Below are 27,798 nucleotides of genomic sequence, written 5' to 3'. Positions count from 1 at the left end.
CTTTTGAGGAGCTTGAGAGGGCTCTGAGTAATGCCCAAAAGACAGAGGAAGCCCGGAAAAAATTGGAGACAGAAATGAATGAAAAAATCAAAGCAGTAGAAAAGGCAAGTGAGGAGGAGAGGATAAATCTTCAACGGGAGTTAACCAGAGTGAAACAAGAGGTTGTTGAGATTATTAAGGTAAAAGCTAAACCTCACCTTGTATTATTGGCTTTTATTTTAATAATTCAATTGCAATAAAACTGTAGTTGTAAAATATAGTAGCATAGTTGTAAAATATATCAGAACTTTGTTATAAAATTTTTGGTATTTAATAAATTCTATAAAAATTAATTTCTGTTATTAAAAGTTTACTTAAAACAAAGCAAAACTCTTCATATAGATTTTTTTTGTCTAACAATTTAAAGTCAGTACATTGTAGGCATGTTAAAATGAACAATATTCATCTGTATCATAGCATTTAGTAAAATTGTTTATTAGAAGTACACTTGAGACTTTAAAGGGAATTAAGAAAAAATTAATGGCTTAAAAAACTAATCAGCTTACATGTCTCCACCAGGATTTGGGGTTTTAATACAAAGTACTTTTAGTGATTATCCTAGCACAGTATGTGTAGACATTTAAGAATTTGTTGTCAAACTGTTTGCTTGTTAAGAATTGCTAAAATTTAGTTCATCTGGCATATTCAGGTAGGAATTGGCAGCAGTTATGTGCCTTACAAAACGGTAAATTGTAACACCTTTAAATTGCAGTTATTGAGTTGACATTTGCAATGTTACTAATTTTTCTAAGAGAATACACTGGTGCTTTAGGGAAATGACTGACTTGCATTATTTTTGAAGGCTGTAGGTAGCTGTCAACATAGAGGGTCACCACATGACTCTCTGGCTCTTGAACTAACAAGAACTGAACTGAAACTGAAAACACTAAGTTCACCTTGGTAGAAAAGTCATTAGAAAATATGGTGTTTCTTTTACCAGAACTGTGAAAGGCTTTTACCAGAACTGCAAAAGCCTTGAGAAGGAGGAAATATCTTCTCTTATTAAGGAATAATTCCAAGTGTTTTGCTGTTTAAATTAGGTTTTTTCTGACTTTAATTCACAGAAGTCTTCAGAGGAGCGTGTTGCTGAACTAGAAAAACTCCATAAAGAAGAAATGGCTGCCAAAGATCAGGAGCTAAATGAGAGGTTACAGGCCCAAGAAAAGGCGTTCCAGGAGAGGATGAAGGCAGCTCTTGTAAGTATCCCTAAAACGTGTAGAAAGTCATTTCTCTAAGTGAGACTAGAAGTCTTCATCTGCCCCTATTCTCCAGTGAGAGTCCTTCAAAGATATGAGTGTCCTCCAAAAGTAAAATTGCTCAGAGAGTTCAGCAACGTGAAAAGAAAGCGGGTGCAATGATCCAGACTGACTTATGATAATTAATCACTATCACTGCTCACTAATGGCTGCATCTTGTGGGAAAAACTTCTTTTTTTGAAAACTCTTTTTTTAGGCTTTGGTTAGACTTTTTTTTTTAATGTCTTCCTCTGGAACATTGATGATTAGCCCCAGCAACTGGAGTAAAAGGGGTACAAAGAATGAGGCTGTTATCTGAAAAATGTTAGTCTGATTACATCTGTTTGTGTTGTGTTATGTGAACAGCGTTAATTATTCATGGCGCTCCTGGAAGAGGCTTTTCATGTAGGTCAGGCTGGGAGGAGCCGCTAGGATTGTTTGCTCTTTTTCATAAGCTGTAATCCAGTTTAGATCATCATGCAATTTCACCTAACAAGAAGTAGATTCTCTTTTGTGCTCGTCTCTGGTGGTTGGCAGCTAAGGGACTTTGACAGTACCTTCCTGCCCATTTTTCTACCCATTTCTCAGGTTATTTTTTTAATTGTAAAGAATAGAAGCTTAAAAAATACATTAGTAGTGGAATCAAGTATGACTGCTATTAACTGATTTGTAAATATCCTATTATATGGTTTTGGAAAGTGTGATGACTGTATAGTTTGTTTTAATCATAATTTTTATTCCAGGAAAAAAATCGGAATGAGTGTTTAAAGACCCTTCGAGAACAAGAGCAGCAAGATTCCCTAGCCTTAGAAGAATTAGAGCTGCAGAAGAAAGCAGTACAGTCAGAATGTGACAAAAAAGTTCAGGAGATGCATCAAGAAGTAGAGACTTCTAGAACTGTGAGTAAAGATTCCAAAAGGGTAAACATTTTCAAGAATTCCTTTCAGTATGTATTCAGATTTACAAATGCTGAGGCCTTATTGTGATTGGGTTGTTTTAGTCTCTCAGAGCTTTTTGTATTGCAATAATATATTGCAATAATGTGCTTGCAGCCCCTAGTTTTTTAAAAGACTAGATGGCAAAATGTAGAAATACATTCACTTTATATCATGGCATGAGATAGGAATTTGTATCCTTCTACATAATTTCTGTTGTACAGGGGAGTTTAAGTTTAAACTGCTTAACTTCTGGGTGCAGCTACCATGCATGCACTAATAAGGATACTTACTTGTAAGTAAAAAATATGCTTAATTTTTTTAAGTGTTCTTTGCTTTATGTAATGGGTAAGATTGTAATATCTGCTAATGCAAGTTTGTACAATATTCCACCACTGCCAAATATTAGTTTGTTAAGTTTTGTTCATAGAAGTGTTTTAACTTCGCAGCAGCACTTCCAGGAGAGGTAAAATGAAGGTAAATCAGTAGATACATACAAAGCTCTGTCATACTCTTTTAGGCTTCTGGTATCTTTTGTCCTATGTATTGATACTTAAGGTTAATAAGAAAATGTGAGCGTATCTCTCAAATATCATGTGATTGATTTTATTTCAGTTAGTTAAATGCTTTCCAAGTTTTCATTGTGCCTATTTTTGTAACTGAGATAGAAAATATTTTATTAAATAACTAAGTAGCTGTAAGGGAAGTGGAGAACAAACTAGATGAATGAAAGGCTTATATAAAAAGTTGATATTCTCTAAAAATAATGGAATAAAGGATTTGTAGCTATGTGAATTTGGTGAGGTTCTGAAAATTTTAATAAATCTGATACCTTTTTAATGTTCATATTCTTTAAAAACTTTTCTTTAACAGAGGATTCTTGAACTGGAAAGCACTCTTGCAAAGTATTCGCAAGATGACAGAAGGCAATCAGAGGAATTAAGTACTCTTATGGAATCTGAAAAAGAGCAGCACAATAAGGAAGTCAATGATATGATTGAAAAACACAAGAAAGAATTGGAGAACATGAAACAGCAGCAGGAAAAGCTTTGGACAGAAAAACTTCAAATCTTAAAGCAACAACAAATAACTGAAATAGAAAAAATAAGAGAGAAACAAGAACAAGAGATAGACACAATTTTGAAAGAGAAGGAAACGGTTTTCCGCACACATATAGAAGAGATGAATGAAAAAACATTAGAAAAACTTGATGTGAAACAAACAGAGTTGGAAGCACTGTCTTCTGAGCTATCAGAAGTAGTAAAAATACGGCATGATTTAGAAAAGCAGCTTTCTGAATCTAATAGCAAAGTGTCTGAAACAAAGCAAGAATTGGAAAGGAAGTTGGAAGAAGAGAGGAAACAGCACAGTGAAGAGGTTGAAAGGCTGTTAAAAGAGCATGAAATGTCTATTCAAGGTGTTGAGAAGGTACTCAAAGAAGAACTCAACAAACTCAAGCAGTCATTGGAGGAGAAAGAAAAACATCTGGAGGAACTAAAATCACATGAACAGAAACTAAAGGAATCTGCAGAAAGATCTGAAACTGAACTTGTCCAAGTGTCTGCAAAGCTCAAGGAGCTTTCGGAGTCTCATCAGAGTGCTTGTAATGAGCAGGCAAAGATGAATGAAGAGCAATTAGCAAAGTTGCAGCTAAAGCTGACAGACCTTGAAGGTGAAAAATTGCAGCTTAGTGAGCAGCTAGAAAGGACTGAATCTCAGCTGAATGAAGTCAAGAATGAGTTAGATGCATCCGTCTCTCAGATACATGACCTGAAGCGGCAATTGCAAGAGCAGAGCAATGAAAATGCACAAAAAGTAACCTCTCAAATGCAATGGCATGAAAGTCAAATGAAGGATCTACAAAGAGAGGCCAATGAGACAAGAAGTCGTCTAACTGAGAAGGAAAATGAAATTGAAGACCTGAAGAAGTTACAGAATGACCAAGTGGCAGAGCTTAAACAGAAACTGTTAGCTGCAGAGGAGAGAATTAGCGCTTTACAAGGAGAATATGAAAATAAACTAAAATGTCAGGAGAATAAGATGGAGAAATTTAAACAGAAATCAAAAGACATGCAGGAAACTTTCAAAAAGAAACTTGCTGAGCAGGAAGCTAAACTAAAAAAGGAGCTTGAAAACAAGCAGTTGGAGTTCAGTCAGAAAGAAAGCGAATTCAATGCTAAAATATTGGAAATGGCACATGCCAGCTCAGCTGGAATCAATGATGCTGTGTCAAAACTGGAATCTAATCAGAAAGAGCAATTGGAGAGTCTTGCTGAGGCTCATAGGAGAGAGTTGGAAGAAATTACCCAGAGTTGGGAAACTAAACTCAATCAGCAGGTGCAAGAGCTCCAGGAAAAACATGAAATTGAACTGCAAGAGAAGGAACAGGAAATTGGAGACCTGAAACAGAAACTTGCCACCTTCAGTGCTGAAAAAGAGGACTCCAGAATAGAAATAACCCGACTGAAAGAAGAACAGGTCAAAAAGGAGGAATCTCTGAAGGAATTGCAAGAACAACTAAGGCAGTCAGTGGCTAAGGTGAACACTTTGTTGGGTAAGGAAAGTGACCTGAAAACACAGTTAAAAAAAATGGAGAGTGATCTTAATCAGTCCCTGAATGAGCAGTTTGAACTTCAGGAACAGCTCAGTAAACAGAAAGCAGCTGAAGAAAAGGACAAGACCAAAATTACTGAGCTGACTGAAACACTGAAAATCCTTGAAGAGAAGCTCAAAACTGTGCAGTCTTCTCAGTTTAAAGATCATGAGAATTATGAGAAAGAAATAGAGGCAATTCGGCTAAAAGAAACTGAGTTTCAAAGGTGGTCAGGAGAACTTACAGCCCAGTTATATGCTTACCAGAAAAATGCTGAAGCTTTATTGCAAACAAAAAGCAATGAATTAATTGAAAAATTTAACGAAAAAATCGGTATAATGGCATGCAAAATTGCAGATTGCAAACGCCGAACTGCAAAAGTTAAAGAAGCAGTATTACTTAATATGAGTAAGATTCCTGAACTAGAAGCTCAACTTAAAGAAGTAACAGGACATCATTCTGCTGCAAGTACTTCTTTGCGTAAGTCAATGCAACAGCTGCAAGAGAAGGACAATTTAATTATGTCCATGAGAGCTGACATTGAAGGACTTGTAACAGAAAAAGAACGATTGCAAAAAGAGGGAGGGCATCAGCAGCAAGCTGCATCAGAAAAAGAAACTTGCATAACACAGCTGAGGAAAGAATTATCCGAAAATATCAATGCTGTCACCTCAATGAGGGAGGAACTGCAGGAAAAAGAGTCTGAGATCTCTGCTCTCACCAAAACAATTAATGACCTTAACGCTAGACTTGAAAGCATGGTAAGTTTAACAGAGAAGGAAGCAGCCATGTCTCTGTTAAGCCAGCAGCATCAAGAGGATCGGTTGCAGTTGTTAAACCAGATACAGGAGTTATCATCCAGAGTCGAGATGCTGAATCAAGAAAAAGTATCAGCTCTTGAGCAGGTAGATCATTGCACGGCCAAGCTGTCAGAATGGAAGATGAAAGCACAAACCAGGTTTACACAAAACCATGATACTATTAAAGATTTGCAGAGCAAACTTGAATTAAGCAATACTGAAGGCAATAAAAAAGATGAAGAGCTAAATAAACTGAGAGAGCAGCTGGAGAAACAAAGCAAGAATCTTGACAGTTTAAAAAGTGAATTGGAACAAAAGCAAAGCAGGATGGAAAAGCAAGAAAGTGAGTTAACTGCAAAGTTAAAAAACCAAGCAGTAAGAATTGCTGAACTAGAAGAACACATTGCTCAGAAAACTTCAGAAAATGTTTCCTTGATGGAGGAAATTAAGAATTATAGTGAACAAAAAGACACAGAGCAAAAGGAGATAGCTTTGCAACTCCAGGAGGCAGAGAAGGTGGCTTTTGAAAAGGATAATAGATTTAAGGAGGCTGAAGAAAAGGTGCTTAATCTTGAGAAGCAACTAGTTTCACTGAAAGCTGAATTTGAAGCAAAGGAGAGGGAATTTGATCAGATGAAGTCAGAGGTACTTAAAAGCAAAGAGGAAGAAATGAAAGAATTAGAAGACAGACTAAATGCAGTGAACAACACCAAGCTGGCAGATCTGAAAAAGAAGGCAGAGCAGAAGATTGGTTCTATTAAAAAGCAGTTGATGTCTCAGATGGAAGAAAAGGAACAGCAATTTAAGCAAGATAGAGAAAATCAGTTAAGAGACTTGGAACAAAAAGTGCGGGAGAGAGAGGCCAAAATTGAGTCCTTAGAAGAAAAGATTAAGTCCGTAAGAGATTCCACAGAGTTAGAGAAAGAAATGCTGCAAAGAGTAGAGACCTTAAAAGCTGCTGTAGAACAAGAGAAACATAGCATACTTGTGAGTGTCCAACAGTCTTGTGAAGAGAAAATGCAAGTGTTACAGAAGGGCTTAACTGAAAAAGATGAATTGTTACAGAAGTATGAAAAGGAACAACAAGAGAGTAATGACTCTTATTTAGAACTGCAAAACAAACATGAAGAACTCCTTAAAAAGCTCGAATGTGTTGAGAAGAACCAGCAGAAGGAGCAACGTAGGAGTGAAAGCCTCAGGAAAGAACTAGAGGAGCAAACCAAAAAATACTTGTTGTTAGCAAATGAACACGCTCAATGTGGTAGTGATTTAGCAAGCAGTAGAGAAGAATTAAAAGCTAAAGAGCAAAAATGTCTTGATATGGAGAATGTAATTGGAGATTTCCAGAAAACATTGCAGGAAAAGGCGGTGATCAATCAGTCTTTAGAACAGATAATAAAAGAGTTGGAAAATAATATAGTGAAGGAAAATGAAGTGCATAAGATTGAGATAGAAGATATGAGTATGGGTTATGAAGAAAAGCTGAAAAGCTTACAGCAGCAGTTAGATGAGAGAAATGACAGTCTGAAAGCTTTTGAGGAAAATGTTGAAGAAAAGGCTAAATCTGGTTTGGAGCTGCAGAAGTTACTAAGTGATATGCAGAACCAGCAGAAGGACTTGCAGACTAAACTGGACGAGACTGAAAGGGAGAAACAGAACCTACGTAAAGAAGTGAATAATCTTCAAAAAGACTTACGTACTCTGCGAAAAGGACATCAGCAGGAGCTTGACATAGTTAAGAAGGAGTCCTTAGAAGAAATGGAGCAGAAAATCAGGTAAATTCTTTATTCCTGGTCTTGTTACTATTTCTTTGCTTTAACTACTAAAATCTCCAGAAGGCCTTTCTAAAGCTCAGTTTGTAACAATGAAATAATGACTTGTGTTTCGCTGTGATTTTTCTAAATAGACTTAAAGAAACAGCAAGTTTTGGAAGTAGCGTTTCATGAATGCTAAGTCATCAGTTTAAGAAGTGGTTTGTCTGTTGGCAAGCAAATATGGATTTTGATTTGACTTAGTGATGTCATTTTCATCATTGCCAGAACATAGAGTTCTGTTTTGCTCAAACAGGCAACAAAGTTTATTAAAATGTACTACTCAGAGCTTCATGATCAGATGATAACAAAACTTGTTCATATGTAATGCACAAAAATGTTATGCTGCTCAGCACTCTGGTATTTTCTCAAGCAAGGAATTCCTTAAATTCTCCACATTCTTTACTTCCAGTTCTTCATCTTCCTGTGCAAAAACTCCCTATCTCTGGAAAAGGTTCTATTCTTGGTTCTTTTTAAAATGAAACAGGTACACCTTCCAGTTGAAATCTGTGGGAGAGGAACAAAAAGCCTCACTAACTCCCATAAAATTCATATAATTCAAAACTATCGCATTCTAGAATAGTTTTGGAGAAACTCCCAGGTCTCCTAACTTGCTTAACTGTTCTTGCCCTCTCTTTAAATATTTTATTTCCTCACTGTATTTTTTTTTGACCTTTTGGTACAGATATGAACAAGAAGACATTGAGTTAAAGCACAACTCCACCTTAAAGCAGTTAATGAGAGAGTTCAATACTCAGCTGGCTCAAAAAGAAAGAGAATTGGAAACAGCTGTAAAAGAAACTATCAGTAAGTGAAATACTAATATAACTGTAATCAGAAAATAACTAGAAAACCATGTCTTGATAAGTTTTGGGGAAGGGGTTCTACCTGAGACTCTGTAGGACCACATGTTTTATGACTGCCTGGAGAAATTGGGGGAAGACTACTTCTCTTGCTCAGGAAACAACATATAAATATTAATTGTAGCTCAGTGAGGAAAACATGTATGTAGCTGTTCTTTCCTACTCTGCAGGAGGCATACTGATCTAGCACTCTTTGCATCTGTCGTGGCAAGAGATAGCCATAGCCTTGATAGCCATAGGTGCTGTCTTTTTATCACATGTACAAACGAAAAATAAGGGGGTATAGTTTTAGAGGTGAAAGCATATTGGTAAGTTTTTATTGTGCTACTACTTAGGCTTCAGCAATGCAAACCTTTAACAATCTGCTGTTGAATTTATGTCACTGAAGGGTGCCTATGTGGAAACATAGATCCATCTGGGAATCAGAATTGCATTTTCTTAGCTGCGTCTTGCAGACTTCATTCACTGTAACCACTAACAGGTACCAATTAGATATGATGTCTGATCGTTCTACCGTATGGTTATGACTAGAGTACAGCATATTTCAGCTTCTCTGTCCTTTGGCCACTGTAGGATAAGCTAGAGGTTGAAGTGAGCAGAAAGTATCCTTTTGACTCCACAGTTACAGAAGGTTCCCCTAGAAGTGAGGCATTTCTGAAGATTTGGAGATGTTTCAGTTGCTTCTGTAGATAAGAGTAGGAGATAGAATTTCTTGATAAATGTTGATTGTGATCTTAACTTTTAGAGAAGAGTTCCGGCATCAAGCAGAAAATATTGCTCTTGATACGGAACTGCAGGCAACAAGCTTCATACATATTAGCACCAAATGACACAATTATTCCTGATACTGTGAAAAATTATTTTTCTTGACAAGAGTTCCTTGTAGATATCTTCCACAGTTGTCTTTAAACTATTCTAATACTGTTGTGACATAATTTAACAAAATAAATATGCTTTTTTTTTAGTATTACCTGGCTTTTTTTTTTTTCTTTGTGTAGGTAAAGCCCAGGAAGTAGAGACTGAATTGATAGAAAATCATCACATAGAGACAACACAGTTGCATAAAAAAATTGCTGAAAAAGATGATGATCTAAAAAGAACTGTGAAAAGATATGAAGAAATCCTTGAGGTATCTTTTTGAAAACTGATATAGCTACATACATTTCAAAATTATGCTTCCCCTTTTTTCATTGTGCAACTAGACAGAAAAAGCAAAATTCTTTCTAGTAAAGGTCTTACTGCTTGAGTTACGCTTTGTCTGTATGATGACATATGTAGGCTGCAATTAAAATGCTTTATATCCAAACATGAGAGAAGACCAAAAATTAAGCACTAGCTCTGACCATTCAGTAAAAATTACGCATTGGGTCCATATGTCCTTGAGCAGTTTGTGTTCTAGATTGAAAACAGGAAGATGAGGTGAGCTAAATTTCAGTTTTACTAGAGTTGTGATAGTGTGCTATTTCTTTTAAGGCTTTGACTACAGTGTTTATGGGTCAGCCTTACTCTCTAGCTCCTTCCTCTGATGCTCTATCTAGAATGACACCATAGCCCTTAAAGTAAGGTTCTGTTCTCCGCATCGTACAGTCTGTTTGCATAGTTTTTATGCTAGTAAAGCTTTCATTTTTCTTTTACTTCTAAGTGAATAGTTTGTCTGCATATTTGCAAATAGACATAGTTTTGCTCCAGTAATGCTTCAACCAGAAGTCAGCAGCCATCTTCAGTCTAAAGATAATTTGTCATCCAAGGATGCCTCCTTTTTTTAGCCAAGTACATTGTCCCAGTGGCAACAATAGATTAAACAATTTTCAGTGACTCTACATCATATTGGGAAGCAGCCTTTAATTGTGCTAATCTCTAGTCGTGTTTGTACAAATAATTTAATAAAACAAATATGTCCCTTGAATAGAGACAGTAGTAATAAAGGTAAGTGAACTTCCATTTGCTTATGCTCAGTTACAAGCCCAAAGAGGTAGGTACTAAGTATCAGTGAGTGTTTAATACTAAGAATTTCAGTCTTGCAGGCAGGTTGGTGTGTTCCACTTTAATCTTTGACCTTCTAGCAAGTTGAATGGAAATTGGCAGGGTTTTAAATTTAAGAGTCCTCTTCTTTTGTTGCCTGATTTAGAAAAGTTGCACAGTATAAACCAGTTGAGTTTATTATATCTTTTTAGTGTACCATACGTCTAAATTCTACATTTTTGGGAGAATTTATACTTCCTCACGTCAATGTGCAGTGTGTTGGCATTCGAGTCCATACTTTACAAGTCCAAATAAGTCTGTGATTTGAAGTCATGCAGATGTAATTCCGCTCTGTTTTCTGACATGTTCAGTTTGTACATTTGTCAGAAACATGCATGCTGTACTCAATGATCTTGAAGGTTCGGGCTAATTGGACTTCTGTGCAATTGGAGGACCTGAACACTGTTATTCTTTTTTTCCTGAAGAAGTATTGCGAGCATCTCAAAAGTTAAATAATATTTACGTTAGAGTGTATTCATTGAGATTTCTGATAGAAATAAGAACATACGCATCATCAGATGTATAGATTTTCTCAATTTAGCTTAACGTTACCAGTTTAGCTTAATGTAACCAGTTACATTACCCCACTTATACCTGACTTGGCTTATAATAGGCTTGAGAAATTTTGCATCGAGACATTTCTGCTGAGAGGCTTGTCTCTGTCCTAAATGAAGTTGAAACAAAAATAACACCAATTGCAAGTATGTGTTTTGCTTATATAACTTTGTAGGTCTTTGTCGCATTTTAGACATGGTTAATGATGCTAAAAATTAATCTAATATGATTAGAGTATATATCCTTAGAGACTCGCAAGATTTACTCAGTCTGTTACGTATAATATGATTTATTTTTTTAAGTACTCTCCTGATACTTCTGTTGCTTTATCATGTGTTCTCTTATCACATCAAAAAAACCACAAAAAACACTTTATCACATAAGATTTTATGAAAGTCTTCTGAATTAAGGACTTATAAATCAACATAGCCTATAATTTGAGGCCTTAGTCTTTTCTCTAATTATATGCACTATTTGAAGAAAAAAATTGAATATTTTCCTTCAGCTAGCTTATTTTAAGCCTATCTATGAGCAAAAAATAAAATACCTAATTTCAAGTGTGTGTTCTTTCATTTGTTGTAGTGCCTCCCATGTGACCAGATAGGCATTGTGGTTAATATTTGGGAAATTACAACTTTATTGAAGTCTTAGTCTATAGCTGTAATTAAATCCAAATAGTGTGCAGTTTGTTTTCAGAATATGCAAGACGTATAAAACAATAATCTTTTATTGTGCATACAGATTCTATAGCATAATGGAACCCGATGTAATCTCTGATTATTTCAAATTTTGAATTATAGTCTCTATTCAGTTGCTTATAAAAATAATGGCTCACAGGTAGGTACCTCTTATAGAAGTGTCATTCATCATTTTGAGTTGAATTTCTTTCTGCATTTCAGATACCCTGTATGACTAAGAATGATGTGCATGAAATTTTAAGTATGTTGTAGTCTAGAAGTTGTAAGATTTAAGATTCTGTGATACCTGATGTTAAAAAAAAACCCCACCCAAAACCTCATAAACCAAAAACTACCGCAACCTCTCTCCCCAAAAATACCGAACTACCCTAAACAAAAAACCCACATCAAAAAAACCACAAAACAACAAGGGGAAACAGAAGCCACTGAGTATGTCAGGTACTGAGGCTTTTTAACAAGAGGAGTGTAACCATCTATTAAAAAAAAAATCCTAGAAAAGGTTTATTGAGGGTGTAGAAAAATCATGTGAATTAAAAATAACACTCTTTGGAGGTCATGATGTTGGAGCAATGTTTTTACTGAAAATGGCTATTCTTAAAACTGCAAAACTTGCTCGGGTACTATGACTTTTCATTTATGAGCTTCTGTGAGGGGGCTGCTTTATTCTTTTTGGTGGTGGTTTTTGGGCCTAGGGACTGCGCGAGGAGGATGTTTTATTCTTAAGAGGACACAAGGAACGCATTAAAAAATGGTCTTACAGAGAAGTAGGTTTTTTTAATAATTCTTTTTACTAATTTTTGTAAATGCTTATGGCATACCTTAAATCTGTTAAGCCTGGAAGAGCTTTCTAGTTCTGCAGTTAGTTTTCCAGTGAATATTCTCTGTCATTCTAGTTTGTACTCCTGAGATTTTGAATGGAACAAAATTTCTATCAGCAGTTCTGCTCTTGATAACAGTTGATTAATTGTACTAATTTGATCTGAAGTAATATTGCCTAGCTGAGCGGACAGCTCACTGACCTAGCGTGAGTGAAACTAGATTTTTGATTTAGTTCAGCAGTGGAGACGTGCACTTTGAATTGGAGTGCTGTTTTATAAGCTCCCTTATGTGTTATCCCAGTAAAAGAGGGAACATGACTTTAAAAATACTTCTTTTTGCCAAGTGTCACCGTGTAAGTGGATTAACTTGCTAGGTTTTAGATCATCAGATTTTTCTGCAATAAGCATACTCTTCACACTGTCATAAAACATACAGGAAAAGGTAATTTTCAGGCCAATCGTTCTTGCCATGGCTGCTTTCCTCCATGCTGCACAGTGCCCTCCAAACCCTTGTGAATGGGAAGTCATCATTTCTGAAAATGTGCTTGAAACTGCTTCTGGAACATCTTTGTGAGAATGCATGGGAAGAGGATTTTCATCCTTCTCACTTCCAGCCTATAAGAAAGTAACTGTGTCATCTCGTGGCCCTTTCATGAAGGTCATATAACCAAGCACAATCTCTCCAGTAATACACTTACCGCATTATACTCAATGCTGTGTTAGTGCCTGATAGAAGTAGCTCTTTCTTCCTAATTTCCAGAAAATTAACTGTAATCCTGACTGTAATCTTCATTGTCAAAGACCTACAAAATCTTGTTAAGCTTCTGTGTTTGTTTCTTGCTCTTTTCTGTTATTCTGTACTGTAACTAGCCTTTATACTGAATTTCACGCATATTCTTTCTGTGTATAGTGTAACTCTCTTGTTAATTGCTTTCTGTCCACCGTAGTTCAGGTTTTGAATGGTTATTGATTACTTGTGTAAGTAATTTTTTCCTCCTGTGTTTTGAAGGCTCGTGAAGAAGAGATGACAGCAAAAGTTCAGGAATTGCAGGCACAGCTGGAAGACTTGCAAAAGGAATATAAACAAAGGATGGCAGAACAACAACGTTGGAACAGTGAAAAAGTGAGCTGGCACTAACGTTTATGTCTTTAGGTGTGAAATGTTTAGTCTTCATAAAATTCTGTAGTTTGCTCTTAATTGGATTTTATTTATACATCTGATCTTCATTTTCCCATAGAGTTTCTATTCTTTTAGATGTTAACTTCTTCAAAAGTGAACCTCATGAGAAGTATTTGATCCTACCTTTTTTTAATGGTATTTTAAAAAGTCCAGTTGTATTGTGTTTATTAAGATGGAGGTTTTTCCCGTTTACATGTGTGGTTTATGTTGATTTTACTGGAAGCCCTTTAGAAGGAAAGAATATCACACTGAGTCATTTTTAGTATGATTTTTTTTTTTATATATTCAGATTCAAAGGGTTCCGAAATAGTGTCTTGAATATATTAATTATGGAGAGAGAAGTCTTTCATTGGAAGAAGACTGAGTGTGTGCTTCTGTTTTTCTGAGATTACATTCTAGTTTGAGGAATTCTTTGATGAAAATATTACTGGTTGTTAAACTGAGAGGAGGGAAAGTATATGAGGAGTCATTGATGGGAATCCATGTTAACCTTATTTTTAAATCTTTTCTTTTGACAGTAGACAACACTGGGAACACTAAATGTATTTATTGGACACTACAATCCTGCAGTACAAATTAACTCACTGTCCTAATGTTTGTCCTTTCTGCCTTTCACTTGCTTACAACCCCCTTTATATTACTGTTATTAACTATTCCATGATGTAAGTTTTGTTTTCATAACAGGAATAGCAGAAATACTTGTATCAGACTGCCTTGTATTCTTAATCAACCCTTATCCACCCACTGATGATAATCTTGCACAATTTGTTATCTGGAGGAAGATTGTTTTAGAGATTCCAAAACCATAAATCATCTTAAAAACTATGAAGAGAATTTTTACCTTTGTTAGCTGTTTCACTATGTACTTTGTTAAAGAAGCTGCCTATAAATACAGGCCGTCCTGTAGCAGGTTGTGCAGTAGGACATGGACTTAAGTACAGTTCAAGTACAGCAGGTTCGACATGCTTGCAGAATAAGAACGGGATTTTTTTGGTGAGCCTAAGGCAGTTAAATATCCCTGATTTTTGCTGACACACAAGCATCAAACTTTCTTGGGTACTTTTGAGAATTCCAGCTACATTGATTTAGCAAATTGTTCATAAGCTTTCTTTTGCATAACTCTGATTTAACTGAGCATGAATTTGGTATTTCAAACTCTTCACAATGGGGACTTCATCTCAAAGCAGCATAACTTTTCTCATAGTTAGATTGTGCTACTGAATGTGCAGATACGTCATCTGGTCCAGTCAAAGCTTGAATATTTATAGAGTGCTGTGAGTTAAGTGGGCTTCCAGTTCTTCTGGTCCAGTCAAAAAAAGCTCATCTTCAGGTCCAGTCAAAGCTCAAATATTTAGAGTGCTGCGAGTTAAGTGGGCTTCCAGTTCTTGTTTTATTGGTATTTCATGGTTGAATTCTCATTCTTTGACAAAGTCTGTTCTGGGGGCAAGAGGTAGTTTTCTTTTTTCCTCCTTAGAAATTGAATCGTTGTTTTAAATTCTTTCCTGTATTCTTCTTCTTACCTTAATTTGTTCATTGCCTATCCTTGATATGTCTGTAGGAAATTTTGCTGTTACCTGGTACAGTATTATATGTTCACGACCCATGCAATAGCCTGGTGACAAAACAGTGGATGGGGCCCCCGAGCTTTGTCCACATTCCTCAGCAGAAGTGTACAAATCCACATTTGGTTTTGACTTGTGCATTCAAATGAATTCTGTCATCTTATATTTGTTCTGGTATTTTTCGTCTCATCTTCTTTTTAAGTTTGTTTGTAACATTTTTTTCTCCTCTTAATTTTCTTTTTTTCAAAATTTTCTTTCAGCACTAGTAGTGAAACAGCTCAGAAGGCTTCCGCTGACTGGAAGCAACATTTTGTGGGCAATTGATACTTTTGTTGTCTAAAGCCAGAGTGCCTCAAGTAACAAAAGTTTTTCTTAAAAAACCTGCTGTGCTGTTTGTTGTTAGGCAAGGCAAACATAGTGTATCCACATCAACACAAAGTGTAACTATACTTTTTTACAATATTTGTCTGACTGTGATAAACAGTGAACACTGACATCCTTAAATGTTAGTGGTGGGTTGTAAAAATATCAGAAACAGTTTTCATGAGAAAATAAGTGTCTGTTAAGATCATCAAGCGCTTCAGAAGCAAGAATTGCACGTGTGAGATTCGTAGAGGGATGATTTTCTTGTATGTTCTGTTTGTGGAGTGTAGGAAAACCAGCAGATTTTACAAGCCTAGAGAGATGCAGAATAGCTTTCCTTTTCAACACAATTCCAAAGAGTCTCAGGAAGGGGAAAAAAAAAAAAAAAAACGGAAAGTTCACATGCCAGTTATTTGATGCTAAAATGATTTTACAAAATAGAGTTATATGCATGGCTACTAAAACATTATTTTCCTTAAAGCTGTAAGACTGAAAGATAGAATCATAGAATCATTAGGTTTGGAAAAGACCTCTAAGATGATCAAGTCCAACCGTCAACCCAATACTGCCACGACTCCTAAACTATATCCTGAAGTGCCGTATCTACAAGCCTCCAGGGATGGTGACTTCCCTGGGCAGCTTGTTCCAATGGCTCACCAGTTTGAGCTTTGCTATCTTTGCAAGATGTAGAGCTAATGAAGTTCTTAAGCTGATGGTATTTTCAGATAAATGTTCACATTTCCAAATGCAGCCTGGCGAATTAAGAAAAAAGATAGAATGCTGTGAGTAGTATTAAGAGTAGTTAGGATTTTCTGGCATATGCTTCATGCTTATTCAGTTATCATTCATCTCCAGTACACATTTTATAAAGTTTTGGAACTGCTAGGTTCTTGAAGTCATATGGTAATTGTTGTACAGAATCAAATGAAAGAATTTAAATACAAGCTTTATGTACATTCACTGCAAATAAGTTAAACTATTTATGAGACTTATTTATAGATATATGTGTAATTTGGTAATTTCAAATTTTATCATTCTCAATTAACACGCTGTGTCAGAAGTAGGCAAATGTTTTGGGTTTTTTTACCCATGTCCAGTGCTTGAGATACTCAGTATTTGTCACACATTTTAATTTAAATTTTTTTTGTTATTCTAGGTCACAATAACAGAACTTCAGGTGAGTCTTAAATTTTTTGATTTTTGCTCTACAGATAGTTTTGTTTCACAGGAGTTTGAAAGCAGAAATAACTGCTTATAAGTTTGTGTGTGTGTGTGTTTTAAAAGGAGAAAGACACTTATTGAAAAGGTGCCTCTGATAGACCTTCAGCATTTTCTTGATGGTTTCCATATGTGGCTGTTCTTTCAGGCACAGCTTGCACAGAAGACAACACTAGTGAATGATTCAAAACTGAAAGAGCAGGAGTTCAAAGAGCAGGTAAAGTTGCTGTTTGAACAAGAAAAAATATTCTTGTTCGATCCTTTGTGCTTACAATATTAAAACGTTTGTTCTTTTCAAGTCATGCTGTAGCATATCTCCACAAGGTACTGTGGAAATAGTACACATGTGAAATAGTTTGGGCTTGTACTTGCTCTCAGAAGATCTGTGCTCTTTTTGAAGTGCTCCTGTATGCCTTGAGAATACTTCAGGCTTGTGATACAGGTTAGCAAAACAATTGCACAGTGAAAAATGGGACAATGCATTTTATGAAGTACAATTTTTGTCATGTTTTCTTTACCTATCGTTATCAGTATAAATAGGTCCATGCATACACATATATAAATACATCTATATGCATAATATTTGCTGTAGTTATTCTTATGTATAGATACAAATAGACACGCATTTCCTTAACTAGTTTAGGGGCAGTTTTTAATAACGCAATTTTTAATGTTTTCCTTCCTCAAAAAGTGAATCTATTTTGCTTTTATGGAAGGAGACAATGTTTAAGTGAAAATAGTTTCAGTTAGGCTTGTTTTAGCTGCTTGTGAACACCGTTTATCTTTTTGACCGTTCTTTATTTAGATTCATGTACTGGAAGACCAACTGAAAAATTATGAGAAGAATACGTACATGACATCTGTTGGAACGCCATACAGAGGTAAGTACACAGTTTCACAGACTCATAGAATGGCCTAGGCTGGAAGGGACCTTAGAGATCATCTAGTCCAACCTCCCTGTCATGGGCAGGGACGCCTCTCAACTAGATCAGGCTACTCAAGGCTCCATACGACTTGGCCTTGAACACCTTCAGGGAGGAGGCAGCCACAACTTATCTGAGCAGTTTACTCCAGAGTCTTGCCACCCTCATACTGAAGAATTTTTTCATAAGATCCAGTCTAAATCTGTTTTTCTTTAACTTAAATCCATTTCCCCTTGTCCTATCGGTGGACACTTCTTTTGTAAAAAGTCCCTCCCCAGCCTTCCTGTAGGTTCCCTTCAGGTATTGGAAGGCAGCTATTAGGTCCCCCCGAAGTCTTCTCTTTTCCAGACTAAACAGCCTCAGCTCCCGCAGCCTGTCCTCGTAGCAGAGGTGCTCCAGCCCCTGGATCATCCTTGTGGCCCTCCTCTGAACACACTCCAACAGATCCATGTCCCTCTAATGGTGGGGGCACCAAAACTGGCCGGAGTATTCGAGGTGGGATCTCACAAGAGCATCATCACAAATATCTTTTTTGTTTGTCTGAAAGATACGCCTTCATTTAGATATTTATTAAAATAAAGTCTTTAAAATAGTTGCACAATGTTTTATGACTTCTTATCCTAGTTTTGCCTGTTATGTCTATTATAATGGAGTTGTCGTATCATTTCAGATGAGCATATCACACAACATTTGATTTGTGTTTGGTTTTGTCATGCAGCTAAAAGAGCTCTGTATCAGTTCTTAAGCCTTCTGTATCCCTAGGGGGAAATTGGTACAGGCAGTGGTACTTCAGAGTGTCCAGGGGCGAGTTACCCATTTGTCTTGTCTAATTAAACATACATGTTATGACTCTAACATTCTTGACGATACAAATGCTAGTTTTTATGGAACTTTTTTGTGTTACACATCTGGGTATCTCTTCTTGTGATTAGAGTTCCTTTGCGAGATCTCTTGATCTGACATAGTAGTAAATAAAATAGAAATAAAATCCTGTTTCTACTCGTAACCCTTGTGATATGTCCTTGAAAGTGCTTTTGGAGCTGAAAATCTGACATTTCAGGCTAATAACAGTCTCTTCATTAATCAACTCATGATGAGCACTGGGAATGGAATAGAATAGCACAGTTACACTCTGTTATATATAGAATCATGAAATGGGTTGAGTTTGAAGAGACCTTAAAGATCATCTAGTTCCAGCCCCCCTGTTCACTGCAGAACACATTGCTGACTCCTGCGGAGCCTCCTGCTGACCTGCACACTCAGGTCCCTTTCTGTGTCTGCTGTTACTTCACCCCAGGTGCAGAATCTGACATTTAGTTTTGGTCATTTTCATGCCATTTGTGAAACTTAGAATCACATGAGTGAATCTGAGTATATTCTCTCTCTCTCTCTCTCTTTTTTTTTTTTTTTTTTGTTTACACAGATGGAAACCTTCACCATGCTGACATTTCCCTCTTTGGGGAGCCTACGGAGTTTGAATACTTGAGGAAAGTGCTCTTTGAATATATGATGGGTCGTGAGACAAAGGTGTGGAAAATTGTGTTATGGTGATGTGATTCAGGATAGAGTACAGTTTAACATCCTTGCTCTATAGGTTTGAAGTAGCATATGTTTGTGATTCATTACATGCTGTTTGTTACTGAAACAGGATTTGATAGTCTTCCACTTTTCCCAGAGAGGTGTGTTCCGTACGTTAATAACTTTGTCAGCATGCCAAGATGACTGGTGGGTGAAGGAGTGTTGTCACATGTCTCACCGATGTACCTATGAAGATAAAAACTTTTATAGATAGGTATGATTTTACTAGCAAAACTCTTGTTATCAGTCAAGCTTAATGTACTGTGAAAGCTGCTATGCACAGTATCAGCGAAAGTGCTCATTGGATGTCATCTTGACACAAACACGGTAAGTAACAGTTGGATTAAATAAGAGTTTGTTAGTAGCTCTGAAGATGATGAAGTGTCTTTTTAATTGTTGCTTCAGGATGTATCATAGGGCTCCCAGATCTGCATACCTTCTCTACATCGTATTAATTTACTCTTAAAAGTAGCGAAAAACTGCAGAGGTAGGCTTCTTGTTGTGTGCTGCAAGCTTGCAAAATCATTCCTAAGTTGGAGTTTTACTAACGTGTAACAATACTGATGCACAGAGATTGACCAGGTTCAAAAGAGATATGTCATAACATGGATGATAAACGATATGTGGATGAATTTTTTTTTATTTGGGGGTTTTTTTTGTTTTTTTTTCTCCTCCCTGGAGTTCTTCCATGCTTTGTTGCCCAGCTTTCAACTTAGACTACTATCAAGCAAAGAGATTTTCTGTAGGTTTCTCTGTTAATTAGCTTTGTTCTCATTGTACTCTGTAGCAGGACATCTTGTGGTATTCCTCTTTCTCTTTTGACTCCATTTTTCACTTTGATATCAATTCCTTTTTTATCAAAAATATAAATCCCTGATCCAAAAACCCAGAGTCACAAGTTAACTTCTGTTCACAAGCCTCAGGTTGGAAGGGACCTCATTGGATGGCTCTGCTATAATAACAGTTGTTTAATATCAAACAACTGAAATCATTACAGAAAAATATGTACATTACTGAATTGTATGGTTTTGAATTGCGAGGCACCTAGACAAGGAAAAATGCTAAAAACCTGTCAGCAATGTTTCAACTGCTAACAAGTCTTGAGACAGCTACAGATGGATGTTGCAGACAACACGTAGCACACTTGTGTTCAGGAAACCCTAATTCAATATCTTTTTCATTCATTAGGGTTATTTCTTAGCGATGCTCAAATCATTACTGTACATGCTGCAAAATTTTGGACTATAACCTTGTGAGGTCTTTTTTCTGGCACCTCAGCATGCTCTTGTGCATTGTAGAAAAGCAAAGGGGACTAAAACAAAGAGTAAAACTTTCATTTCTGAAGGTTCTGCCGTTGACCAGCAGGCCTTTAATTGTTAAGGTGACTGATTGGTAGCACTATAAAAGGCATATTTTCAGAGATTACATATTTAAATATGTCAGCCTTACAGAAAGAAATGGGAATGCAAGCTATCATCTCTTGTAGCAGAACTAGCAATTATGTTTGGGAAAGCTTAGGGACTTTCTAAAGGTAAATACAGAGATGCACACACAGAAGAATATGTGTGTATACTCACACAGAATTATTGGGGTTTTTATTGTAGTAGAACAAGACAGTTTCAGCAGTAAGGTAAGCCCATATTAAACATACCCTCCTAAGTGCTGCAATCCTTGAAACTTGGATTCATAACTATGCAACTGCAAATAGCATTGAGTAATTCTGCTTGTAAATCTCCTTAGTGGCCTTGAAAACTTGGAGTCAATTTCAAGTCTTTGCTAGTGATAAATTACAAAATTAATGTTTTCAGGAAAGAAGGTTTTAGATAGCCCCTATTTAAGTTGGCACATAAACATTGATGCTCTTGTGGAGTATTGGCAGCGTTTGTAGGTTTTTCTTTAATATTTTCATGCCATTGTGTTCTGTAGAAAATGGTTAGGAGAGGGCTTTCTCGAACAAAGAATTTGAGTCAATTGTAAGCTCAACACTTTCAGATCTTTTAGTCCTAAATAATCGTGACGAGGATTTTGGCGAATGAAATTAGAAGAGTGTTGTGTTCATTTGTGGCACTGAGCACATTTCTCTGTGTATCTGGGAATTGCAGTAGAGGCACTTATTTTGTAATTATGGGAACTATTAATATTTTAAAATTAAGCTTTTTGAGCTGAAAGGATTCAACAGAGCTGAGTTTGTTTTGCTTTCTTTTCATTTTTGTCCCCAGTTAAGTCATATACTGAAACAATGGTTGCAAATTAGGGCTTTACCTTCTATAACTTGTGGTTGTAGTTATGACTTGTAGTTGCAGTCATGTTCATCCTTCAGCTGCTTTGTTGCTACAGCCTCCCTCTTTGCTCCGCACATGAGGCTGGTAATAAACAGTCAACACTGAGAGCAGCAATCTTATCTCATCCACTTCTTTAAGAGCAGCAGTTACTGCTTTTGTAGCCATTGCCTTCGGTTTGAGCTGTACTGCAGCTCTTAGGTTGACCTTTCTTGTAAAAGTCACCTGACCCTTGTTTTGTGCATTCTGGAATTTTTTTCTTCCCACTCATCTGTCTATAAGATGGAAATAGTCATTGTCTATTTTGCACAAAGCTTTGATCTTCTTGCATCTTTAGCCGGAGGATGTGGCGATGATACTCTTTAAATAGGTTACCGTGTACCCGCTAAAAATATATATCCACAGTTAGAGTTCCACGTCTGATGTTTGGATCTGCTTTCTCGATGCTTCATTTTTTAACAAAATATTTGGATGATGTGAATGGAGTTAAATCCATAAGGACTCCTTCAGGTGCCATTCACTTGAGATGCGTTTGTGAGAAAGGTCTCCACGTTACGATCAAATGTGGTAGGAGCAGTATTTGTAACAGTGTGCTGTCTTATTAATGGACTCAATTTTTTGAACATAGGCAGTATCTACATCGTGTCACTGTAGCTGAATTTTGCTGCACCATGAAATGAAGGCTCTTCATGGTTTTTGTACAATTCACATAATGCTGTGCATATAAAATGTGAAACAAGTAGTTTATTTCTTACTCCTTTCTGTATGCTTCCCATTGACAGTACGAAAAATAACATCTGATATTCTTGAATTAAATGCATTTGAAAATATTAGAGAGCATTTTAATGTGTATGAAATTACTTAGAGCTGACCTGTTTCTTTTCAGACAATGGCCAAAGTTATAACAACAGTGCTGAAGTTCCCAGCAGATCAGACGCAGAAGATACTAGAACGAGAAGATGCTCGACCATTGGTAAGTTAAATAAACCAAGTTTATGCAAGAGATTAGGCTGCAAGAATAAAGAATTTAGAAACTTTCTTTTCTTTGTGTCTGCATTCAAGAGAACTCATTTTCTCCCTCCTTCCCTCTTCTTCAGTGGAATGTAAAATTCCAGCTGTAGATTTGGGTTTATAACAAAAATGAGAAAAAAGCAAGCATATTTTCTTAACTAGTATTTCTCACTGTTGGTTAAGCTGTATTTCTAATAGCTGTGGGTACAAAGGAACAAAGCAGGTTCTGTCATCACTACTATTCTGCAGATGAATTTTCTAATCAGAAAAGTAATCTGACAGAAAATTCATGGGTCTTAAATTCAGAAGTTTCTGTGGAGTCATACCAGTTCTCATGAAAAATGTTAATAGACATACATTCCAACCTTGAATAGCATTTCTGGCAAAACCAAGGGGCACTGAGCTTGTAGAATAGAAAACTGATTAGCTCGATCATCTGGGATATGTGTGTTTGAAGTGAAATATGTACATTTTTATCCTGAGTATGCTCGCAAGATAGAGGTTTTGTTTGATGTTTTGGTTGAGTTTTTTTAGAGCCTGCTGTATTTTTGTAATGAAAAACATAAAAACATGTCAGGTTCATTCTGAGTCAGGACATGTCAAAAATAAGAGTCTTAAAACATGTCACTTTGGTTTTGTTCAGTTCATTTTTTTTCCGCCAGTTTCAGTACAGTTATTATGTAGCAGTTTCATGGTATTCACCACCTGATCTATTTACCAAAAAGGTGAATTTGAGTTTGAGAAGCAGATCCAAAAAAGAAGAATACACAAGAATCATCATTTCTTTGATATTACTGTTATTCTTTTATGTTTTGGATCTTTTTGTAATTAAGATAAAAACTGTCATAATAGTTTTCTCTATGTTGTATCTTGAGTCAACATTGTGGTCCTTCTCTTTGTGAGCCGACTTACTAAACTACTTAGGAATTAAAATGAGAAAAGTAATTGCATTTTTTCTCTGCATAAATATTTACTTAGCACTTGCTGGAACAGCCTAAAATAAAAATCTTAACGTTTTTAAATTTCAGTTGAAGTAGTTACATTGAAGTCCTGTTGATCCATTTGAAATACTTAAAAATCTATCATTTCATCTGCTTGAAGTGTCAAATCTGAGGAAAATGTTAAATAATTCAACATCTTACTGTACACTTAGTTGGTTTGAGAGTGTCTTGGACTCTTAAATATTTAAAATGCTTTTAGAATGGTATAAATACTGATAATACTGCAGCTCCAAGAGGTACAGTGCATGCCAAACATTTTCTCTTAATGCCCTCTTTCTCCGACTGTAAAGGAGAAAGCTGATGTGCTTTTTGGGGGGTTGGGTTATTTTTTTTGAGTTTTCTGTTGGCCAAAAGAGAGGTTAGAGAGATGGACCTCTTTTGCAGTCCCTTCAGATTTTTGATACTTGAAACCTGGTCTTCTAAAACAGATATTCACAACCTCTGATACTAAATAAAAGTCTTAACTTGAATTCATCCAACAAGTTTGTTCCTTGGTATTACATTTTGGCTAGAACATACAGGCTGCAAGTGCTGTGATTGTTAAGGATATTGTCATTCCAAGAGCTTCATGTCCTGATCAAAAACTTCTTGGGATTCACATAGCCATCCTTTCTTGGCTCAGATTTAGCCTATGAATTTTCTCCTTCCCAAATCCACAGAGATTAAATTACACATCTAATGGAAGCTTAAGTATTAGGGCATATTATGGGTGATGTAGTAATTTTTTCTTCCCTTTTGATGTTACTAATTTTGTTTACTAAAGTATGAATTATTTTTTGGGGAGAGTGCCAGAATTTCAAAATAATTTTATTTAGGACTAAAAAGCTGGATGAGTTGTCATAAATTACTCTGGCAAGAAATATGCTTGGTTTCTTTTATTTATTATCATTTGCTAACCTAGCAGCAGTGTTTCTCCACATTTAATATTGGAGCAGTGTTTAGATCTCATTAGCAATAAAGTTCTGAACTACTACATAAATGTGCTTTTTTAATATAAAGCTTGGTTGTTTCTGTATTTTATTTTGTGGCCAAAGCACCTATCACTAATTTTAATGCGTAAAATCTTAACTGTGCTACTGGAAAAGAGTAGCTGTTTGTAGTACTAAGTGTGTGTGAGTAATTATTTGCTTTCTTAGTGGGCATGTATTTAACAGGTTTTGGCTAAGTTTTTGACAAATTCCTAGGTCAACAAATATATGCTAGAACAATCTATCTCCTTCACTAATCCAGCTTTTGCTTCATAGTTACTGTGACCTAACTGCGGCAATCTAACTTGTAAGCATAGAGTTTTTATCTACACTACTAACAAAGTAGTCAAATAAGCTGTTTTCTTCCTGGCCTTGTAGTTTGCCTCACCTCGCAGTGGTATCTTCTGAGTACCTCATCGTCTGTGCTTAGTTAGCATGTGGGTGAGTGAAGCCTAATACATACTTCTTTTATTTAAAGATGAAAACTGTAGTATGAGATTAATCCTTCTGCCTTTTTTTTTCCCTTGCCTGCTTTTATTAAAGAAAAAGGAAGGGTTTTTTGTTTATATGTGTATGATAAATGTTGTTCTGCTTGTAAACATGTTTTGCCTTACAAAGCCAAATTTGAAAATGGTAAATATTGATTCAGAACCAGTCTTTTTGAGTTATAAGCATAATTTGAAATGTGATTGAGCTACGGAAATCTCAGCTGTAGAAAAAATGAATCAGACTTAAAATCAATTAATAGATAATATCAAATTTTTTTGCACCTGGCTTTGTTTTGCTTTTATTCACTTTGAGCTCCTTTTTCAATAGGCAAGTAAGTTGGATTTATGGGAGACATACTGTACTGCTTGAAATTAATTATTACATCTTACAAGAATGGATTATTTTAAAAAAAATGTGAAATAACTGTAGAGAACTTAAGATATGATTGCATTTATACATCAGTATTTTTCTGAATCAGATTTGGTACCAAGAGAAACTAGAACAGAGAGATTAGGGAGAACAAGTCAGGGAGCTTTATGCTCTCTGTTTCTTGTGCCTTTTTCAGGTTTTATTAAGCTACTTTAATTATGAATCCACAACACTAATTGTAGCGTTGCGGAAAAGCGACAGCTGATTTAGGCCTAAAGATGCAGTTTGCACCAGCCGAGCCAAGCGAAACAGGCAGCGCACGAGCAGTAGGAGTTGAAAGAGGAGCAGGATATGGAAGTACACAGGTAACACTTTCTGCACTGCCTGCTGAGATTGTAATTTGAGTCATCAGTGATGTATGATAATTAATAAACTCTTCAGGTGAATTCTGTGGGATTGGGGTCAGCCCAGGTTTCCTTTTCCTGCTTTGCAACTGAAAAGCATTTCACAGTTGCCGGGAGGCGATTCAGTACACGTGAAGCGATCGCTGTCAGTGGGCTGAGGTGCAGCATTTGGCCCCTGCTGCCACCCGAGCAAATTGGGTTAGCTTGGGTTGTTTCCATTGCCAGTGGTCACAGGGCAGGTGACAGGCTGTTCTTGCCATCATGCAAATACAGCCCTCAATAGAAAATAATACCTATTTCGAAGGAGAGAAAAAAAGAAATCTTGGCAAACAGTCATAGTTTGTACTTTATTTTGGGTTCTTCTAAACCTCTGGATATAACAGCGGATGCACATTAGAGCACTTAAAACGCGATAGAGTTCGGACTGTTTGCCTCCTAGCCTTGATCACTTCCTGACAAATCCAGCAGCTGTTTTCTTTGGGTCTTTTTTAGCCCTCCGTTGAAAATAATGGGAGTGCTGGTAATGATAGGACAAAACTGTTTACAACAGTGTTGCAAAAGGCATGTTTGAAACTTGAATTCTCATCATGCTGTCTGTAGGGCTGGTTTATAAAGCTCAGGCGTTCTCAGCTGCACTTGAAGCATATCACAGAAGGGCTTGATTTTTACTTTAATGGCAGCAATTGCTTGTTACACTTTCCTAACTTAAGCTAGCATGTATGGCAACTTACTGGATTGTAGCTTCTTGCTTTTCTCAAGTTTTTTTGTGACTTCTGTCAGTAGACAGCCAACAAATGGGTTCAGATTCTTGCATGTATAAAACTTAGATACTAAGATGATGCTGACTTCATTGTGAAAGCAATAAATATTTTCCTGGTAGAGGAGGCTTTTTGCTAGCCCCACAAGTTTGCTGCTTCAATTCTGATGACAGGCTTTATGCAGGGAGGACAGCGTTGTTTTTTGTCAGATTAAGATGCAACAGTGTGGTAGACTATTTATTTCCAGTGAGACTCCTGGCTGTTTTGCTACAGGTTTTCATTTTCATCGCAGTTTCTCAGGTGTTTTGCAGATCTACTGGAATGGAATTACTTGCTGAAAATTAGTTAATAATTCGGCAATTTGACTGTAAATTCTTCCATCTCCTTTTCCTATCAATAAACAATGTTGTTGCTGTTGTAATATTAAGTGATTCTAAGTTTGTCTCAGTAATGTACTATTTGTTCATTTGTTCTAACTTTTCATTATTCTAGTCATGGCTACGACCATCTTGAAGAACTTGTGACATGACACTGCTGCTTAGAAATACATTCATGTCTCTGTTGTCCCTTGAGAAAGGACAAGAAGAAAAGCTATTATTCAAGGTCACAAATGGAAAAGCAAGAATCAAAACACAGAACGACCTTTGGACCATGAATATAGTTAAAACTGCCTTGACAAGAAATGCTAATCAGGGGTTATCTGGTGATGAGTCTTTTTTCTCTTCTATGGAACAATGTATTCTATTTTGTGTTAAAGGTTATTTTTTTAAAGGAGGGAAAAGACTATCCTAGGAAGGAATTGTCCACTACTGTATCTCTATACAGGCTTTACTGGGTGTTTTTTAAGAGTTGAAATAAATGGTTTGTTTCTTCTATTTATTTTTTTTTGAATGAATGAATTGTGCAATACATTTTTGGATGGGTAGCGGTTGAGGTGATTTTCCTGTTGAATTAGACACTCTTTATGACTACTCTCTCCTCATTTGATCTTAGGATTGTTTGCTAAAAGTCACTTCTATATGCTTTGACCTACAATAAATCCAAATTGCAGTACCTCATTTGTTTACTCCTAGCTTTTGTACTTATATTTTCTGGAGAAATAGTATGTTACTGTAAATTGTAAATAGTTAATACATAACTGTATCATATGATGATCTGTGACTGTTGACAGCACTAATCTGACAAGAGCCGAAATGAAATAAAGTTTATTTACTGTATAATTTTGGAACTTCTTTGGGACAGTTTTTCTTTTGAAAGGATACATCCTTAGCTAAGACACTTCCAGGCTGAATTCCCTCTCATGAGGAGAGCTATTCAAGTACATTG

The 27,798-nt window shown here is 36.2% G+C and overlaps 1 protein-coding gene across 1 annotated transcript; it reads left to right on the top strand.

Annotated features, from left to right (window-relative positions):
* Window positions 1–27,701, top strand: GOLGA4 (golgin A4; the record flags this gene model as incomplete). The annotated part of the gene is made up of 14 exons (XM_009869340.1): window positions 1–179; window positions 1,104–1,235; window positions 2,018–2,173; window positions 3,083–7,377; window positions 8,099–8,220; window positions 9,275–9,405; window positions 13,379–13,492; window positions 16,631–16,651; window positions 16,841–16,909; window positions 17,498–17,573; window positions 19,039–19,142; window positions 22,359–22,445; window positions 24,831–24,893; window positions 26,965–27,701. Coding segments are annotated over 13 exons (5,516 nt in total), but the record flags the coding sequence as incomplete, so codon positions are not given.
* Window positions 27,702–27,798: the final 97 nt, after the last annotated feature.

This window comes from Apaloderma vittatum, unplaced genomic scaffold, assembly GCF_000703405.1.
Source record: "Apaloderma vittatum isolate BGI_N311 unplaced genomic scaffold, ASM70340v1 scaffold22975, whole genome shotgun sequence".
NCBI classification, from domain to species: Eukaryota; Metazoa; Chordata; class Aves; order Trogoniformes; family Trogonidae; genus Apaloderma; species Apaloderma vittatum.
The sequence above is the reverse complement of the archived record's forward strand: the minus strand, read 5'-3'. Positions and strand labels throughout refer to the sequence as shown.